At 40.4% G+C, this 21,416-nt stretch overlaps 1 protein-coding gene across 6 annotated transcripts in view; it reads right to left on the bottom strand.

Annotated features, from left to right (window-relative positions):
• rhbg (Rh family B glycoprotein) overlaps window positions 1-21,416 on the bottom strand; it is a 30,397-nt gene that overhangs the window by 3,352 nt on the left and 5,629 nt on the right. For 5 of the 6 annotated variants that reach the window (XM_020617426.1, XM_020617427.1, XM_020617425.1 and 2 more), the window contains 7 exons: window positions 11,250-11,474; window positions 4,959-5,145; window positions 4,371-4,521; window positions 3,896-4,043; window positions 2,593-2,759; window positions 977-1,114; window positions 341-474 (listed from right to left, as the gene is read on the bottom strand). In XM_020617426.1, the coding sequence (XP_020473082.1) occupies window positions 341-474; window positions 977-1,114; window positions 2,593-2,759; window positions 3,896-4,043; window positions 4,371-4,521; window positions 4,959-5,145; window positions 11,250-11,474 (1,150 nt within the window). The remainder of the gene's footprint in view (window positions 1-340; window positions 475-976; window positions 1,115-2,592; window positions 2,760-3,895; window positions 4,044-4,370; window positions 4,522-4,958; window positions 5,146-11,249; window positions 11,475-21,416) is intronic. The other variant, XM_020617431.1, reaches the window with a different exon arrangement.

Here is a 21,416-nt window from a genome sequence, read left to right as displayed (position 1 = left end):
TGGAACTTCAGCACAAACCACTGCCAATGTCTTTGAGCTCTCTGTGCAATATAGTCGCCTTAAGGCTTGTTTGTTACTTTACCTTCCCACCACACACTAGAGTCTCATATCCCTTGTAATCACTATTTACAGATCCTTATAGTGTGCAGCTTACAAAGCAGCCAGACCTTAGGTGACACCAAAGTTTCACAGCTTGGTGAAGCTGTAAAATTAGTACAACTAAACTACTAAGACAATAAAAAAGTGAATAACCATGTGATTTTGTGAACCTGTAAACATCTGGAATAACATTGAGCGCTTCAGGTGTTTGTTGCTACGACAGCACAAATTAAATGTTTACCCATCTCCATAAACGTCACTGGATGCCACAGCAGCAGTGACTGCTCCCACAATAGCGCCCAAGATGCCAGGCATGCCGTGCAGGTTGTGAACCCCACAAGTGTCTTGGACCTTCAGTTTCTCCTCCAGGACAGGCTGCAAGGAGGACCAGAAGAAGAGACCATGTGACTGTGTCAGCGCTGTGGCTGAAACTGGAGGAAAACCGCAACATCAAAGGGTCTAAACCACATTTTGTCTTTGATTTACACAGATCCAAAGCACCTCACAGTTTCATGAACACTAATATTTGTAATAAAAGTGGCTTTTAGTGGATGTCAGAACCCACATTACACCCACTTAGACTGTATTAGGCCTGATTATGCCCATGAGTTCAACAATGAAATATGACTACACCTGCACTCTAACACATCCCAGATATGTTCATGCAGACACGCCTTCCGGGTGCATTTGGACTGTTGCCAATACAGTTTTATTAGATTTTACAATTTCACAGCTATTTGGTAGCAAAAGTACTGAAAACACTAATAGAGATCAACCTGTTTTTTTTTTTTTTGAGATTATCAGGAAATGAATGGTCTCAGCCGCTCAGCTGAACAGTATCCTCACAGACAGAACCATAAAACGGAGTCGCCCTTACTGAGAGGTACTTGAAGCCCAGAACAGAGATGATGCCAGCTAAAAAACCAACAATCATGGAGCCACAAGGTGTGAGCATCATTTCACCAGCTGTCCCTGCTGCGACGCCACCGGCCAGGGCAGCGTTCTGGATGTGGACCTAGAGTAAACAAAAGACTTTTATTTTGCAATTGCAGAAGAACTTCAACAGCAAAATACACATTATACACAATACATCGCTCTGTAGTCACTGCACTGCACCTATACAACCTGATTTTGTTTTCATCTCATATTTTTCCTCTGAGAATTTGTAACTTTTACAAACCTGGGAAAAATTGACATTCTACAATTTCCTCATTTCCCCACCTGTATTTCACTCCTGGTTGTGCCCAACACCAGACGTTAGAGACAAACTCGATCACTGACAGTTGTGGCTTGAAGCAACAGTATGAACAATCAATGATCATTTGCCAACTTCAAATATTTGACTTCCAATTAGCACATAAATCTTCCACACTGCACATGAGTGAAAAGATTAAAAGGTTCAGTGTTGAACTCATTGAGAGGTCACAGATGGTTGGGTGTGGTCGCGTGCGTGTGTGTGTGTGTGTGTGTGTGTGTGTGTGTGTGTGTGTGTGCCCTTGGTATTACTTACACTGTGGGGACTGAAACCTGTTAACACACTCACATTGTGGGGACCAGAGGGATTTATATGGTGCTGAATTTTAGGGTGGCAACATGGTTTTATGGTTAGGGTGAGGTTAGGGTTATGCAAGTAGTGTTTATGGTTAAGGTTAGCATAAGGATAGGAAATGAATGTTAAGTCTCCACAAGCAATGAAAACACACGTGTGTGTGTGTGTGAGTGTGTCAGCGCACCATCACATCTTTTTAGGAAAGCTCACAATGTTATTTGCACTACACTATATACTATAAAACATCTCACTTTTATTTTCCTGCCATTGAGTTTCTACAATTTAAAATTTGTGAACAGCATAAAAAACAGTGAAGAAACATAAACAGACCTGCACAGCTGTAGAGGAAGACACTTAAATACACATGACAAATGATTAGATGACTTTCTGATCTGCGAAGCAGGATCATTCAAATTCTGTGTGTAACATGTTGCAGCCTCTTGCACACCAGGTGGAATGCACTGGAGACAGGTCAATTTCATTACTGAGCCATTTGTCTTTACTATCAGCACGCGGTATGTCCACTCCCTCTGACAAGTTACCGCACTGACTCTCTCTTATGTTTGATTAGCATCAGCGCAGGAATGTCTGTTTAATCTTGACTTCAGTATGATTTACTGTTGACAGCTGAGCTTGACAATGAAACACTAATTCACACGAGCGTTCATGTGACTGAGCCACAGGAAGGGCGTGTGTACCTTCATACTCATCAGTTTCATCTCTGGTTTCTAACTTTGTCATGAGTTTTAGACCCTGAAAAGATGAGTTCCCATCAGCAGGCTGCATTGCTGTGAACTAGATTTTGTTGACTTCTACAGCTACGAACCCTTTTGTGAAGAGCAGTTTGATTCTTAAAGTTAAAGATCCACTTAAATGTTGATGACTACTTTTGTCCTTAATATGATTTGCTGTTCAATTCTGTAATAACAGTTCTGTGTCCTCACCATGTCCAGCTTGCCGTCGTGTGACGTGAGGGCGGACATGGCGTAGGTGGACAGAGTGCATGCTGCCAGGGAGTAGTAAGTGTTCAAGGCCGTGCGGTGTTGGTCGTCTCCATGAGCTGTGATGGCAGAATTGAAGCTGGGCCAGAACATCCACAGGTAGAGGGTGCCTAAATGGACGTATAACAATAATCACTACAAAGTCAGTGAAACTGAGAACTGCAATAAGAAGCTTCAGCTTCAGTGAAGTGCAGCAGTAAACTGCAAGCCTGTGAGATTTTATACAAGGAAGGAAACAAAGACCATAGCTAAGACTGTGGACATCAGAATTTATTTTAGGTGAATCTCTAGACTTGGTTAAATAATTACAGTAGTGCTTTATTTTACAGGTTTGGAAATTCCACTTTATTTCTAAATAATTTCCTAAGACGTTTCCTAGAAGGAAACATAATTTGGTAGTAATTACAAGTACAATTTGAGAGTAATCAGTATACACCTCCATTTATTTCTAAATGCTAAAATAGCAAAAACGTGAGGCTTTCTTTGCAGGACAGAAGGTGAACTACACAGTCAAAATGCTACATTTGTCCACAAACAACCATCCAATTCAGTGTAAATGAAGACTACCATTTCAAATAATAAATAAACAAAAAATATTAACAGGGGTTTACACTGAGCGGTTTCTTTCAAGGCATTTCCCTGGAAGCCAATAATAAACAACACAACTCAGTGGAGTTGACAGTGGACAGTTTTTCTTTAATTAATAGCAAACTACATGGCTCTTTCCAGGAAACCTTAAAGACATGATTAGGAACTAGAGGACCTGTAAAATAAAGCGTTACTAGAGTTACTTTCTACTTTGTTTTGTAGTGCAACAATAAGATTAAGGCTGATAATACAGGTGTGATTTGAATAAAGATAATGCAAATAGAAAATGTTTGTGTTCTGCTATATGTATTTAGTGTCTGGTGTCACCTAAGGATGTCAGCGAGTAGGATACATCTCCTAAAATGTGTATCCTTTTCATGCAAATTTGTGTAGAATCCAAATCAAAATTGTACAAGCACTAAACAACTTCATGCTAAATCTTTAACCACATAGATGTCAAGTACAGTATCATTGCACTGACTTCTAGTTCAAGTATGTTACTCTTCTGACAAACATTTTTCAACCCTTTCAAGTGTCCACTGTTGATAAATAAAAAACACGACCCTAGTGTCCGGTAGTGGTCACTGTCATGACCAGTGTGATCTGTCAGATCATGTAGCAACCTTGACAAAGAGTTCCTGTGTTTGCAGGTGCTCACCAATCATAGCGAACAGGTCAGAGTGGTAGACTGAGCTGTTCCTGTGTTTGCTCCTGTCCAGGTTGGGCCGGTACAGGATTCGAGTCACCATCAGTCCGAAGTAGGCTCCAAATGTATGGATGGTCATGGAGCCTCCAGCATCTTTGGCCTGAAACAAAGTTAGTTCACATGGTTTAAGATACTGTATTAAGTCCACTTAAGGAGTTGGCTATGCAGGCACATGTAAAAAAAAAAAAAAAAAAATTGGGGGGTTAAAAAGAACTTGGATTAACTTTGACAGCCCTAATATATGACTCACTTGCAACAATACATTTTGAAGGAAATATAGGAAAATTACATCCAGACTTTTCAATATGCATTAAAGAAATAATTTTCTAAACAGATCAGGAGTTTCAGGTGAGAGAAAACATGAACAGTAATCCACAGACATTACAGACTGATCATTGCTGTTCTATTTTACACAGCAATAACTCACATTCAGAGTGGAGAGCAGGATGAACTCATTGACAGCGAACAGCGTGACCTCAAACAGCGCCATGATCAGCAGCTGGACAGGGCTGGTTTTACCCAGAACAGCTCCAAATGAGATCAGCACAGAGCCAGTGCAGAAATCTGCATTGATCATACTGAAAGATACAAAATTTAATAAAAGACATTGCCACAGTAACCTGTACAGGACAAGGGCAGAATAACAAACACTGTTTAGGATGTTCTGTTGGGGTGTTGCTTTTTCAAGGTGCCTGTTAATACGGAAAAATCAAACCTAGCTCTGACCAAATTTTAATTTCAATCAGTTTTAGGCAAAGATTCCTTTGACATGGTATTACAGTTTGGCATTACATTTTTGCTTTTGTTAAAAGCGAGGATAACGACAGAAAGTGAGTTGCTCATGTACAGTATGTGTACACATAGACTTTCCCACATGCCCCTGAGTGTGTGATGTGGGGCCTGCGTTCAACTGTATGACAGAGGCCTGATAGCTAAGAACAAGTATTTTACCTATTTTGCATATTCAATATATTTTTGTATGTGTGCTGTCACACATGTATGTTTTTCCACATACCTCTCCACCCCAACGTGGATCTTGCCATGATGCAGTCCATGGAAGAAGCCCTGCATGAGCGTGGCCCATTGCAGGGAGAAGGCTGCAATCAGAAAGTTGAAGCCCACACTGCTGAAGCCATATCGCTGCAGGAAAGTCATGAGGAAGCCAAAACCGACGAAGATCATCACGTGCACATCCTGGAAACCTGCACAATATAAAGAACACTAACTAAGATGATGGACCAGTGCTTTGTGTTGTTGGTCTTTTCTGTTTTGCACAGTCGACATTCAAGCATAATTAATTAGACTGAAGCACCTTGTTTGAGATGTTTCAATGTGTTATATGAGGAAGACATAAAACCATCCCAGGAAACATAGTGAATGAGATTTAATTAATTAATAAAAATGCTATTCTTGTACTTCTGCATCTCAGTCCTGCTTTTGGTACTGAAATGAAATGGTTATGGTTCTCAGGCATCACACTGAACTGTCTTTGGGCCTCCATTCAAGATCCTAAGTGGCGTTCCACAAGGATCAACTGTGGGTCCTCTACTGTTTAGCTTCCACTGGGGATCACCTGTAGGCACAGCAGTGAGGACTCATTGCTAGTTAAAAACTTTATTTCTAACTTAATTCAGAAGAAGAATTTGTGGGCGACACAAAATTTTTAATTTGCCATATCACACTTTGGGCAGAAAGTTTGGGTGTTATTATTAAGGCTAAATACTTATTCTGACATTTACTTTCTTGAAAGGAGTCTGTTACATTTGATGGTCTTCTCGCTGTCACACTGCAAGTTGCGACATCTGGTTAAAAAAAAACATTACCTATAAGGCTATGTGGCTCAGTGTGTGCTAGGGGAAGGCCTGGCCTGTCTCTGTTTGCAAATGAAAGCTGCTGTGGGGACCTTCTCTGGCATAGCTCAATAGCTTTAGCTGTAAAACTGAGTGGTAACACGTCTGATTGCAGCTGCAATGCCTTGTGGAAAGCTCCTAGCTTGTGCATTGAGTGTACAGGCAGATTGCATGCAAATAGAAATTTAGGTTGACAGGCAGGTAGGCCATCCAATGGTCTTCCTTGGGACAAGTACATTTATTGGTCAGACTTTTTTCAGCCTTGCTGCTGCCACTAATGACAGATTTTTTTTATGTTTTCAGTGTATTTAATGTATTCATTGGCATCGGGATGAAAAAAGAAGTTCAAGAAATGACTTGTTTTAAAAAGGCTTCTGGAAGGACTCACCAGCCCTGCCTTTAAGTGGCATGGCCAAGGAGGTGCTGTCAGCATCCCTGTTGGCATTTTGGCCCAGATAGACATCCAGGAGGACACCACCCAATCACAACAATAACAGGTTCTGCTGGGTAGAACTAATGTCACTGGGTCTCTGTTGAAGCCATGTTTCATATGATCTCTTTAAATCGCAGTATTTTCAGACCCAGAAATTCCACACAGCAGCAAAGATCAATGCTTTTTCTCAATTCTTTCATGCTTTTGGGATTAAAAAATGACCTTTTAGCTCATCAGGGGACACTACAAGTCTACCTGTAAACCACTAAAACAGCCTTGTTGGTGAAGGTCTCACAAAGTTAACAAATTAATAAGAAAATATTTGCATAGTTGGACAATACAGGATTACACTGGATTGGAAACTGCACCTAAAATTACCTGGAAAGATCAATACTTTGTACATCTTATTTTTTGTTTAAATGCAAGTGAGGTTCAAAGCTATCATATTTTCCTAATTTATAGTTTTGCCAGATTTTTGATTTTTATGTCACAGAAAGAGTAGGAATTTCTAAAAGAATACAAAATTTAAAAAAAAGGTTTATACTGAATCAGAAGCAGCTGTTTGTCATTACATCCATTTAGATGCTTCTAAACCCAAAATGAATTGTGACATTAATATGAAAAATGTATATTTTATTACAGGCACTTTAAAATGAAAATTTTCCTGCTGTTGGGATAAAAGCATGACCTCTCAGCCAGGATGGCTTTTCACCACTAGATTGCTTTGATCACCTTCAGGTGATCTGAGGTATGTTTTCAGTATACATACCACCCTTATCTAACAAAAATACAGAATAGACAATACATGGCCACCAACATGGTGGACTGACAGGCTGTGCATGATTCAGCCTCAGACAAAAAGAAAAACCTCTACCCTGGTTTATTGATGCCCTGCAGAGTGTGAACTTGTCTGTTTATTGTACATTGCTATGCAAGCGTGCAGTGAACATAGAGGTCCTGTATACACAATACATGAATGTGATCTTCTATTTCAGCTCCTGTCGCAGGGAAGGTGTCAGATTAAAGATTATTGAAGCCATTAATCAACCTTTACTCGCTGATTTTCCTTTTTCTAACACCAGACAGTCAATTACCCTCTAAGGTTTGAATAGTGCTGCAGCCACATCTGGACATTTGCTCTGAACTTTTACACACCACAGTATTTTTTCACCTTATAATTGGGCAAATAATGAGTTTGGTGTGTCATAAGTAAAGATGGAAGTAGCGTGATGTATGCTGTAATAAAACATCTTAGGAAGAGGGCTGGGGTGGAGAGCTGGGTAAAAAGCACATCACATCCTGTGGGTCATGGGGGAAGGTAAACAGCCTGTTTTGTTATTTGTGATTAAAGGATTTGTTGAATGATTTTAATGGCTGTTGCAAGAATACGTCCACTAACAACAGTCTGCAGTATTGCTAGCAGCTATGTGTGATTGTCTTTTATCTGCTTACATCAGCATGCTAACATGCTAGTGAATATCCCTTATCCCCCCTTATCCCTTAACATACCAGTGTGTTCTGAGTTTAGCATGCTAAAATTAGCATCAAACACAACAAGGACTGAGGCTAATGGGAATGTCACTGCTCTTAGTCAAACTGAAGTACTGAACAGGTACCTTCTTAAGAGCACTTCAGAAATGCCCACACCAAACTAAGGGGTTTCAGAAGACTTCCAGTTCAGTTAGCTCTTTCTGTAAAGAGACTGATGATAACTAGCCAATAGCATAACAACTTATTTAAAAAAAAAAAAACGTTTTGGAGCCAACAAAAGCAGACACTTCTGTTCCTTTGTGAAAGTGCTTCAAATGATGTTTTCTAGTATCTGACAGGTCAAGTTTAAAGCTTTGATGTGAACCTAAATTTCACATTTCAGGGCTCCTCCTCCCCTCTTTACCGCATGGTTGCACACCAGCTTATGTCCTGAAGCCATGTGTGCCAGAATGTCTTATAAATATATGTTGTCTTAATTGGTTTATTCTTACATGTATCATTACATTAATATCAGTTTCCATTCCTCACCTTTTGTTGGATTTTTATGACACAGCTAGACAATTACATCATTCATTTACAACTAACTTCCCATACTACATGAGTTTACAGTGCATTTAATTAGGTTAATATTCTGGGTTTTAGTAAAGAGTTCTGACACTGTTTTAGAAGTACTTTCACAATGAATACTGACAACTGTCAAAATTAAACATGCAGAACGTAGGCAGTAAGCATTAGCAATCAGCAGCTTCACTGTAACTGTGCTGGTGTTGTGTCAGTCTGCACAGCCCAGCAGGTTGGTTCAGGTTAGATGCTAGTTCAAGCTAAAAAGTTCAATGACTGACAAAGACAGAGGGAGTAACATTACAGCTAGTTGCCTACAGGAGGAAGGTTGCACATGGGAGAGTTCAACATGGTTTCTTAAGATGAAAGCATTTATATCTCTACATCGTTCTCTGCTCTGCCTGGGGGTCAAAAACAACCACACCTGAGGGAGAAAGTGAGGTGCCCAGGTAAGACACGCCCACCAGTCCTCAGTCAGTTAATTTTGATCTGTTAAGGTGGAGCTCTAAGGAGCTAAAGAGCTAAGTAAGTCATCTCATCTAATCTACTGTGATATAACTGCAAATGGAAATGCCAGAGACCAACACAGAAGTGTAAATATACAGTTGTTCCATGTGTTATTTGGCTGTAAATATACAACCTTGCCTGCTATAAATTAGGTTTATATACTGCTAAATGGTTCTGCCAAACGTGTTTTGGGAAGAAATAAATACTGTATAGATTATGTACAATGTTTGGGCTGGCTGGTGCATGTGTTTGCATCCCCTCATGTGATAAGCTGAAGGACAAAAAATGATATATGGATTTCTACCTGTATAGAGCTTTTCTAGGCAACACAGTGGAGCAGCAGTTAGCACTGTCGCTTCAGACCAAGAAGGTTCCGGGTTTGAGCCTGGGCGGACCCGGAGCCTTTCTGTGCAGAGTCTGCGTAATGGATGGATGGGTGGATAGAGCTTTTCTATGTATTGCAGCACACTCAAGTTGCTTTCACATGATTTGCCCATTCACTCATTTGCACTCACACATTCACACACCAGTGATATCACTGGAAGCAACTTGGGGTACAGCATCTTGTTCAAGGACACTTCGATATGTGTACTGGAGAAGCCAAGAATTGGATCGCCAACTTTCCAGTTAGGAGACAACCTGCACTACCTCTGAGCCACAGCCACCCCACATCACAGAAAAGCAACAGAGTTTAACAAATTAGCATTACAATATATAGAGCTAAATGAAACTGATTGTATACAACATGACCTGAATATATTACTGCGCAACACTGGTATCGATGTCTACACATAAGTGTGTTGGGTTACGGTTACAACAGGGAAAGTTGCAGGTCTGGTTAGATGCTTAATGGCCAATCCCATCTCCCCAGTGAGTTTATCAAAATGTAACCAAGCTGTAACCTTTCCTTGACCTTAGTGCTGAGTTTAAATGAACATGCTGATGTTATGGAAACAAACAAATACTTGGACTGAACATTTTCCAGATAAACGCAATATCATTTTACACATTTTACAACTTTGGGGACACAGTAATCCGTTATGTACAATGTTGACTGAGAAGGTTTACTTCAAAATTTGCAGTTGCAAAATACAGTAAATACATTGTGAATGCAATTGTAATTGTTATGGGACAGGGTTGAACATGTGGTAATAATATGACCCCCCGAACATTTTTTCTGCCATTTGAATAGCATACATTTGAAAAACTACACTTCCCAATGTAGTGCTATATATATTTATTTTAGGTTAATTGCTGAGTTGTGATTTGTCAATGCTGAAAAACACCTTTAGGTTTTGTGTCAGTAGACAGAAAATGTGCTTTGTGGAAGCACTAGTGCACATTTTACAGGATGTAATCAGTGAGTTTTTTGTTTTGCCTCCAACCTGTGAAGAAAACGGGGTTTTTATACACTATTCATATAAATCAGGAAACTAACAATCACTGGCTCTGTGGGACACCAGCAGACTTTATGAAATGCTCACTCACAATGAATAGGACCATCCACTGAGGGAAACAAGAGAGCTGCAGCACTGCAGCTCAGCTATTTTCATCAACTAAATATTAATGGTGTTAACAGCTTGTTAAAAACATCACTGACAGACTATGTAAGAGGGTAAGAACTTAGTTATGCTAAGCATCATTAAAATGACAAATGTTGTAATATTACTGTTAAATGAGATATTTCTTCAAGGTTTAAGATGCTATGGAAAGGACAAACATGACAAAATGGCTGGACCATTAGATATGAGATACAGAAGAATGTAATCTGGTGTGAAATTGTTATCCCTCTAATTTTATGTTCTCCACACTGTTTTTTTCTGTTTTGCTCATTGTAACTTACTCAAACACGATTTTTGGTTTGGATTTAAAAATCAACAAGATTCAGATATCTTCCTTTGTAAGCACTTTCTTACCAGCTGTGTCCAAGCTGTCTCTTGTGATAAAGCTGTCTGTTTACTGATGCACTCTCAAACACTGGATGTGCAGTACATATTGAAAGACCAGTGTTAGCACATATATCCTGTGTATTACTTTATATGAAAAGAATCCAGAAGGTAAATTCTGACTTTCTCCTCATTCTCCATTTTCACTGTGGAAGTCACTGGAGAAATATAACAGGAGAATGTTTATCTCAGTGACTGTTGCAGTCACTCAGACTTTCCAATTTGTTGTTTCACTTTTGCTGGTCTGTGTCTTTTTTCCTAATTCTGATACTGACTGCATGTCCTACAGACGAAGGCTCATGCCACCTGGGATCATGGGGACTGTGGCTAATAGTTCAACTCCAATAAGGATGCATTTGCATTGCAAAAAGAAGAAGAAATTGACAGATTAGTTGATTAAAAGCTGGTCTAAAGACTGTTACTAAATGTCAGGAACAGATGGGGGCCAAAGCATCTTGGCCCCTGACTCTTACTGTAACCTTTGACCCTGAGCCTCCACCCATCCACAGGACACTCACTTGGGTAGCGGTAGTAGAAGTCATTATCATAGTTAGACCGATTCTTGTTATGCCACTCCTTTGCATCTGTCTCTTCGTCGTACTGCACCAGCACACCAAAGAGGATGATGAGGATGATCTGAAAGATGAAGCAGGTGATCGGCAGCTTCAGCCGCATGTTGGTCGACGCGTCTGTCATGTTTTCTTCCCAGTGAGACAAGCAGGAGAGGCTTAAGGAGGATCGTTCTGTGAGATGGGGATGAAAAGGACTAAAGATTCAGCAAAGAAAGTTAGAAACACTCTGTCTCTCTCACACACACCCAGGAGTGCAGAGACGTGAGGCAGGTGTGCATGTGTGTAGGGGGTAGAAGAAGACACAGCTCACAGACAGACACAAGAACTGGTCTTACATGCTTTTCCTTTGCTGGGCCACACCAGACCTGCCTCCGTCACAAATAAGGCAGGGTCATTTTTAGCCCTGCCCACCTGCCACTATACACTTTAAGGTGGCCTGCAGCACTAGAGCTTGGTTTATAAGTCAGTAATAAATAATAATCAGTGAATTTGTGATGGAAACAAAAGGTCTTTGGGTCAATTCAAAATTATTATTCCTGTGCATTATAGAGGCTAAATATAGTAGGAAGGAAGTTCAACCTGCTGCAGGAGCTGCTGTTACAGTTCTACAGAGGAAGCATCGAGTCTGTTTTCTGCTCTTCCATCGCTGTCTGGTTTGGCTCAGTAACCAAACAGGACAGGAACAGACTCCAGCGGACAGTCAGGACTGCAGACATAGTCAGTGGACAGAGAACATTTCTGCAGACCCCTCACACTCTGGACACAAACTGTTTGAGCTCCTCCCCTCTGGACAGTGCTACAGGTCACTGTGCGCCAAGACAACCAGACACAAGGATAGTTTCTTCCTCCAGGCCGTTGCTCTGATGAACACTTAACTATGACTGAAGCAGCAGGACTCAGCAGCCACTGCAGTGCAATAATTGTAAATAGTATCACTACATGCACCGGTCTCATAGCTTAAAATGTGTATATATGAATATAATGTTTATGGATACTGCCTCTTCTCCTTCTCCCGCGCTCCCCCTACCTTTGATTGCACTGTTCTGTCTGTTGCTTAAAACACACTGAGAGCCTCTGAGCCCAGTAGCCCCCTTCATTAAGCCATCCACGACATGTCTTAGTAAGTCAGGGCCACTTGACCTATAGTACTTGGGAACCAGAGGTGGAGTTGTACATTAGGTGAAGATGTGAGGAAGCTAATCACAGGTAAAACTCTTCCTCCCTTTCTCTATTGTGAGGCTGGATTTTACTGTGTTTACGAGAAGAATCCATAAAAATAAAAAAAACCCAGTGGTGCTGTCGGAGTGTTACTACATTTAGGAGGTGTTTTTAAATCCAAGCTAATGAAATTTATTACAACTTTCTTAACTGATCTTGATTTTAAGGACACATTATCTTCAAACACGTTTTAAAGAGAATAAGGCAACAATGATTTTCAACAACAATCCCCTAACAACAGTGCTGTCACATCTTAAACTCCTAGAATAACAAGTATACTATGAACTTGATGGTGAAAGTCGTGATCTCATGAGCACCATCTAAATATAGAAGACAGCTCTGTAGCAGGACAGACTCTGATCACTGCTGTGACCAGTCTCAATTATGATAAGTGAAGTAGCTGACTAAAATTTTGATGACTAGTAGAAATACTTTGCACAATCGGCCCTGTTCCCCATCAGCTTCTCACAAACCAAGAAAACTGTTGCATTTTCTGGCTTCATGGTGTTTGGTAGCTCATTCTAGAGAAATATCATGAGATACACAAAATCTGGGCGATTTCATCTTGCTAACAGCAGCAGCGGCGGTTTGCTTAGCAGCTCTCATGGCTGCAGACAACAAGGAAACATCCACACTGGTCGAGTTTATTGTAATCACGAAACAAGACACCAGATGCAACAGGATCATTCTTTTGTGACTGTAATGGTTTATGGAGCATACACACTATTAGTAAGGCAAATTCATTGTGGATCATTAAAAAAGATGTTTTTAAATAACAGCAGGTGCATCTTTTATGCATTATTTGCTGGGACCGGTGAAATGTTTACCCAACTTACTGAGGAAACCACAACAGCATAGCTCATTTACTGTGTCTTTCACATTCACAGTGGAGAAAGGTGCCTTTGAGGACAGAAGATAGACTCAGTGAGTACAGTACAAGCTACGGGTGGGGGCAGGCTTAGGGAAACCGCAGGACATCCTCCTGCTGCTGTAGAGTATGAGAAGACTTCTCTCACACCTGCATCCACAAAGACTGCATTTTCATCAGAAAGGTGAATGGCTGTAATGTTATGATTTGGGGCAGTTTGAAATATTGGCATTTGAGACACAGGCATAAGAAAGAAGCCCTGAACTCTGCAGTGACCTCTCATGTATCTTTGTTAAATCTTTATTGCTCTATTTTAATTTTTGGATGCTTTTCTGTTTGTTCTCTGCATAAAGCAACAGTGTTTATTTAATGTTAACTTGTGCAAATCTTTATTATATCTATAACTGTTACTTCATCTCAGATTTCACAATTGTGTGCTTAGTTTTACAAATATGACTACATTTTACTGGGTGTTTGTAATCATGAAGTATGAAACAGAGGCTTGGTCTAATACAGTACCTGCAGAACTTACAGCAATGTAGTACTCATTTCTAGTTTAAGAAAAATATTCATCCACTGAAAAAGTCCTTTTTTAAGGTGATTCATTATTTCATACCACACTGCTCCAAGCAAAGTATTACAGTTTTCCTCAGTGGCTTTGGTACATTTCTCCAAACATCTCTGATATTTGCAAAACATTAAAAGCATTTTTCAAAACAATACAAACAGCACCACAAAATGGATTCACTGCAAAAGCACATCACTTGCTCAAAGTCCTTAGTTTATCTCTCAAAAGTAAATACTTATGTCAGTGAACATACCAGTGCATCAGAATGACGAGTCCTTGTGTCATTGTTTATGAACATGGCAGTCACAATGTTTAGTCATGCTGTCAATACAACAGTGCAATGTAAGTATTTCCATATGAAAACTATGGCTCGGGTTCTGATGACTGATTGAAGTTGCACAAAGCTGCACATTATCTGTATGGTATGCATCCATTTCAACAGTACAAAGTTTCACATGACTGTATGTGGGCGACAGATTTCAAAAGATTGGACAGTATTCACATTTCCTGTTTTTACAATAATATCATTGTGATACAGAAAAATAAGTGTTTTACAGCACTGCATAGCACAAAGGGGGAAAAAATACAACACTAGAAATGTAAACACAGGAAGCACCCCCCGACACAGAACAGTTGTTCTGCCAACATTCGGCTGCCTTCAACCAGCCTTGGCCTTTGTAAGGCCTTGAGTGACAATGTGGCTGGTGAGTATGGCCCTGATCTCACCGGCAACATGCTTACCGTACGTGTTTGGCCTTTTCGACCCTTTCCTCTGTTTTGCCTCCCTACCCTTCCACCATGCAGCCCAGCTCCTATTCTTCTTCTACCCGGCCGTTGATGCTGTTCATTTCCTTGTTCTTCCATTGTTAGAAAATGTAGCACTGTGTTGTGCTCTGTCTATATATATATATATATATATATATATATGTTTGCCAGTTGAAGGTTCATGAGGTGCACCTCTAAGCAGAGACTTGGTTGATCTTACTATGCTTCACACATTCTTCTTCATTAGTCAAAGTCAAGATTCACCAGAGAGCAATTCAACAATCCAAAGTCTAATAAAGCTGTATAGAAATGTGCCTCAGAAATACTAAAGACAACTAGTTCACCCATTTTGCATGTAAACACATCTTAAATGAACTAATGCCTTAATGTTGTGCGAGGTCAGACTATTCAACATAGACCTATCTAATACATTCTGATCAACATGACATAAGCAACAGATAATGTAGGAAACAGACAACTGTACATAATCAGCTACATCAATATGCCAAAGCATTTGCAATTTGTTAAAAACAATAAATGACTTAAATGATGTGCACAAGTGACTGGATGATGTGGAGGCTGAACAAATAGTTTATAGGATTTCATTTCTGATATGAGAAATGTACAAAAGTGACTGAGAAAAACTGTAAAGGGAGAATATCATAAATTCATCGACACTTGAGGGCATCCAGATGTAGCCCAGTGTTTGAAGAAATCCATCAGCTCATCACTTTGTTGGACTGATAACTAAGAACCTCACCTTCGCCTTCAGTGCATAAGAACCGACAGGCAGACAAGCCTCATCTTGTTTTTTCTCCTGAGCGGCTCTCGTTTCTCATGACTTCATCTCAGCAGTTATGTTTCACTTCAGTAAGCCTGCCTGTGGTTCACACACTGAGCCACTTGAAACTCTGGCCAGGAAGCAGCCCACAGGTGTCGATTCAACTACCTGCTGCTGCTCAGTCATTTACCTTAGGGAATGTACTGTGCCTGTTCGGCCCTTCCACAGGAACAGCTGATGGTGAACAGGATAAGATAGCGACCTCTGACCTGACTAATGTGCCTGCTGAAGTCAGTGAACTGAAGGAAACAGAAGAGCGATTGTAATCATGTTAGAACTCAAACGCAGATGGCGCCATTATGAAAACTGTAGACTAAACAAATCGAGCCTAAACCAAACAAAGATTAAACTATTGTGGTTAGGGTAAAAAAAAAGTACTTAAAAAATTATCTGATAGAATAAGTTTTTCTCCAGATTTAGCCAACTGTGATCCAACAGACTGCTGAAAGGGAGTAGTAGGTGGAGTAGGGCCCTCTGAATCAAACATATGGCACTGATAACAAGTGATAATGGGCCATTAAATGCTGTGAAAACATCTGATTCAACTGGTTGAAGTTATTGCTATTAAAAGAGGAAAAAACTACTTACAAATAGATAATTTAATCAAATATGAAACTGTCATAGAGAGAAAATGACTTTGCGTTGCCATACACTTCCCTTCAGTTTTTAAGGGTTTTAATCGAGGCCACCTTTCACTGAAGGCATTTTGATTTGTCCCTGTAGAAAAAGCATATAACAATAATGAAGGCTGGATTCCATTTTGCTCCTTCAGCTTCAGGCTTCTGCTACTGTTTATGCTCCAATTATATATTTTAGAATTATAAATGCAAGACCCAAGTAGTAGTGAACCACAGTTATATTAATATCAAATGTTTATTTGCTTTAGGCTCTACAGTTTATGCACACACTCACTTTTTATCCCATGCTTCTCTGTGTAACCCAAGTTAAACTATTACAACAGTCCTGCAACTTCATTTGAATAAGTGTTCAGTGTCAGATACACTCGTGATGGACTGGTCTGACTACTGGGTTTATAGATGTTGCCGCTAAATGCCATTCAGTCATTGTCATTCCAGTGTCTAGTCAGCTGAAGAAACTTGTGACTGACAGTCACAAAGTCTTACGTTAGTCTCGCGCTAAGATTAGAAATACAAAGTGCACCGGACATCATGACACTCAGGTCAGATTGTGGCTGATACTTCAAAATTCCTAAAATACTTCCAATTCCATCATACATATTGCAGTATTGCTGTACTTGCACAGCACAGTGTTCACAGGTATGAGGTTATTTTCTATAAAATCATTATTACTGAGCTAATTTAGCTCCACATATACCAAAAAAAGATTTAAATGCCTTAGACATTACTGCTATGCAATAATATAATACACAGTATATGGTTACAGCTGCATTAATTACTGATAAGACCTACATGCTTTGAGTGAAGTAAGGCTTTGCATGCAGGACTTGTAATAGAATATTTAGTGTGACACTGACCCTTAAAAGTGAAGAATACTTCCTCCACTACTGAATTTTAGTTGGCTAAACTTCCAAAAATGTGTGGGTGGTATGTCCTTAAGCTGGTCTGTCAAATGAATGAATCAGTAAAATGTTTATGGATGATGTGTTTCTTTTCTGCCAGAATATCTGATATCGTGGCACAATGTCCATTTGTGGTGGCTACAGCACTTTTTATGGTTGGACAAAGATGGTGGAACGTTCAGTGACTTCACACGCAACCTGTCTATTTATACTCAATCAAGGCGACCTTAGCCAACGTGCTTTGTTGTCTAACCCGAGGAGTCTCTCTTTCTGGTGTGACAGTTGTTCACTTTGTCTGGGTTGTATCTCTAAAACATTTATTTTTATGACATAAAACTGACCACATTTATTAAAAGCCAACTATTAAACAGAGTAAAAAGTGACATTCTTCTGTGGAAAATGTGTCTTGCTGACAGAAATTCTGCTGCAAGAAATCACAATAAATTCAGATTTATGGGACAAATGTCATTAGATTGCTGCAAGATCAGTTCATGCACATGAACTGTACATTAATTAAGAGGGTTTTCCCCCAGAAGAATGAAGCGCGTCCTTGTTGTTGGAGGAGAGTTCTAGACACCATTGTTCTTATTCATATACCGTGCAAACACACACATACACAGCTACTGCCTTGTGTTGCGTCATTGGGTGGAGAGAACAGGTATGAGAACAAAAACATCTCCCTCCTATCTGCTCAAAGATCGGTATCTCCCTGTGTGACTATCACTTGGGGTGCCTACGAGTTCAAAAACTGGTGAGTGATCAACTGAAGCTCCTCAAGTTCATCAGGAGATCGCACCATGTTAAGGACAACAGGTCAAATGTTTCCTTTCCTGTTGTTGCCTACCGATGTTTTTATTAAGAGACTTCATTAACTTCCTCTACAATAATGAATATCAAACTTTTCAAGTATGTTGGACTGAAAAATAAAGGTCAACAAAGTGTTACGGGCTATGAGCCCTTTTCCCAGAAGAAGACATCCAAGAAATATTGCATAACACCTGGCAGCGCAGAGGATCTGAGCAGCCAATCAGTGAAGACAGGAGAGTCTCACATGGACAGAAAACTTCATTGCTGCTTGTATTATTTTTCCATTCAACAAAGTGCTACACTCTCATAGTGCACAGAATTTGTAGAGAGGCGTTTAGGGTGAATGATGGGCATGCAAACCTCAGGACACTGGAGACTGGGAATTGACAGTTGACAATTATTATTATTGACAATTATCACCTGACTCTGTAGTTCACCTCAGCTCAAAATGTTTTAGCTTCTTTTGGCTCATTGTTTTGGCTTAGAAACCCACAGCATTCTTTTTGGCAGGCAGCTGTTTTCATTGGGAAAAACTCTAAAACTCCAGGGCACATTGCCTGCCCAATGTGAAATGGCACACAAAGTTAGCAAGTAGCTGGAGAACATATGAACATTTAGCAAGTAGGAGCCACATTTCCCTCAGGAGAGTGGAAATAAAACAAGGCTAAACAGGGGAAGGCTGTTGGACTTAATATTTGTCAGGAGTTCACCTTATCAAAAAGGTGGTGTATGGTGTTACAGCTTGTTTCTGCTGCCTCCAAGTGGTCCATTTAGGCTGTTTACATGTGTGAGGTATGCACAGCCATACAAATGCCCGCATTTACCTGCATGAATAGCAGAGGACACAGGTAACCCTAGGTCAGAATCTCTGAGCTGCAGGAACATGCAGCTTTCTAAACTGTGAGGAGGGAAATATCCAACATTGTGCTCAAAAACTGTCACTCTCAGTGTGGGATCCAGGAGAAGAGGCATCTGCACAGAATCATTAGCATGGTTCAGGGGTTAAAGTGTCCTTACAGGGAGTTGTGAACCTCTCAGAGGGGTTGAAATGCTGCCAAAAGGTGTGTCCAGTGATTTTACTCCAAACTCATGGCTGCCGCTTTGTCAACAAAGTCACGCAACGATGCACAGCACAAACTGATACAATGTCAGGGCTGCAGACCTGTTCTCAAATCAGCTTCGCTCATCTACTGCACATGGCTGGGAGGGACATTCAGTCAGTGAGCCCTGCACACACAAGCTCATCATGGCAATAAAAACTTAATGAAAATACAGGAAGGTTTTACATTCATCATACTTTTGTTTCTTTTCTTATTAAAAGTGTATGAAAAGAATCCCAAGATCGATAAGCCCCAGCTCTCATGACATACAATTTAAATATTTACCCTAAACTTTTCATTAAATAAACTTAGACTTTATTCCACTATCTCATTTTCTGATTACATTTTTAGAAGCCATTTTACACCTTTTGCATCACAACTCTATTAAAACAGTGTGTACATTTCTTAAAGCTACTCTGCCTAATTTGGTTTCAGACACTAGAGAGTCTAGCAGCTGAAACAAAACAAACTAAGCTGCTCCTAACCGCTCTACCCCTCCCATCACGTCAGTTTCCCATAAGCACCAACCTCGGACGCTGAGAAATGAAGCCAATGCGGAAGGTCCTCAAATGGCCACGTGAGGCTGGCTCCAAAAGGAAGTCAATCCCCATAAACTCCCATGTTAAAATGCCCAAATTTACAGCAGAAGTAAACATGTTTACCGGCTGGTACAAAAAATGGTTTTGGTTTCTATAGCTGATTTCCCCTTCTATGACAGCTGTACGGGGGTGAATTTTTATATAACTCCGCCTTTTTAAATTATATTGAGGATAAAAGATGTGCATAACTAAGGTCGTGGCCACTGAGTGAAAGGCGGCACACAAAAGATAAAATTACTCCCAAATTACAATCAACGAAAAGGTGAAATCCTGATTATGCTAGGTGGCTAATGCTACCAAAACAAACAGGTTAGCTCTAGATGTTAACACATCCAGATGGAAGAACACATCTAAATCCAGTCTGAGACCTTTGGCTGCTTTTAACCCTCTCCATGTCAAACAGCCAAACCAGTGTTAACCCTGGTTGCTGGTCTTTCTTTGTCCCACTCTCTCTGTGCAAAAGTCACCTCTTCACTCTGGCAGCCACTGGTTCAGACTTTTAGCTGCCCAGAGCTCCTCCATGGCTGTTTGACATGACTACTGGTGGCTGGAAAAACCCTTTTTCTAACCTTGGCTAGGTGGCAGGCAGGGCTAATTTACAGACCATGTGGGGGGTGGTGTAGTTGAGAGACAGCACGTCCTGTAAGTGTAACTGGGTTTGTAAGACGGTGTGGAACGTCTTAGTTAAAGCACCTTTAAGCTTTGAAATTAAGTGTATCACCAGCTGCTACAGCAAAAACGTTTTGACTGCAGTGATAATTGAATATGGATGGACTGATGGATAATAGATAGACAGAGCTGCAAAGACAGTTGGCCGTTGTCACCTAGAGGTGTTTGGGTGAATACTAATAGGAGAGTAAGAAAGAGTCCCATTCATTATGGAGCACAATGGAGAAGCTACACAAGCAAAAACAGAAGAATCTCGTTATTTCATCTTTTTCCACGTTGGACTGTGTTTGTGTGACCCACGCCCGCTGTCCGTGCGTGGAGACTGTGGCTCTCACAATGCAGCTCTTGTGCCCGGGGGTCATGGTGGCAGAGGAAACTAGAGCAACACAGCTTTCTCTCCCACTGCCGCCAGAGCCATGTGGGCAACAACAAAGATGTCTGAATGCACATTATAGTCCTGTTTGGCAGCAGTCTTCTGGGACAGGTTAGAATACACAGGCAGACTTGTTGTCCACAGGGTTCAGCGATGCTCGTCACTGGATGCATTCTGCCACATTATGCTGTTTGACCACAGCAGCCAGCATGCTGTTTATTGGTGAAAAATATTCCTGCACCCAAATAAATAAGAAATTTTAAAATGAGTGTCTGATGCAAAGAGCTGCAACAGTGGAAGTGAATGATCCAGCTTTGACCTTAGCAAACAAGCTAGTTTTTATTAAATTTGAACAAAAACACTTTGGTTTTAAGACATAGAGTGACAGAACATTTTTGATGTGTTCTGACACAAAAACCTTAAATATTATATGCTTTTAGGTCTCAGGCTGGGTTTTAGATTTAAAGTACCAGTTGAATTCACAACGAGAGAAACATCACTGACTTGAGGCTATGCTTCACATGACATATTGAAAATATGTCCTCAACTGATTTTCTAATGAACATTCAAAAACATCCAAATCAAGCCTTACAAATTAGATTGTTCACAACTGAGCTACACAAAGTAGCACACAACCTTGAATTGATCATGTTGGGGACGCGACAGTGGTGCAGTGAATAGAGCAGTCGCCTTCCAACCGGAAGGTTAAAGGTTCGAATTTCGGTGCCTGCAGTCCACATGTCAAAGTGTCCTTAGGCAAGACAC

The sequence above is a fragment of the Monopterus albus genome, unplaced genomic scaffold, assembly GCF_001952655.1.
Source record: "Monopterus albus unplaced genomic scaffold, M_albus_1.0 scaffold189.1, whole genome shotgun sequence".
Taxonomy (NCBI): domain Eukaryota; kingdom Metazoa; phylum Chordata; class Actinopteri; order Synbranchiformes; family Synbranchidae; genus Monopterus; species Monopterus albus.
This window is presented reverse-complemented; position numbering and strand designations above follow the sequence as displayed.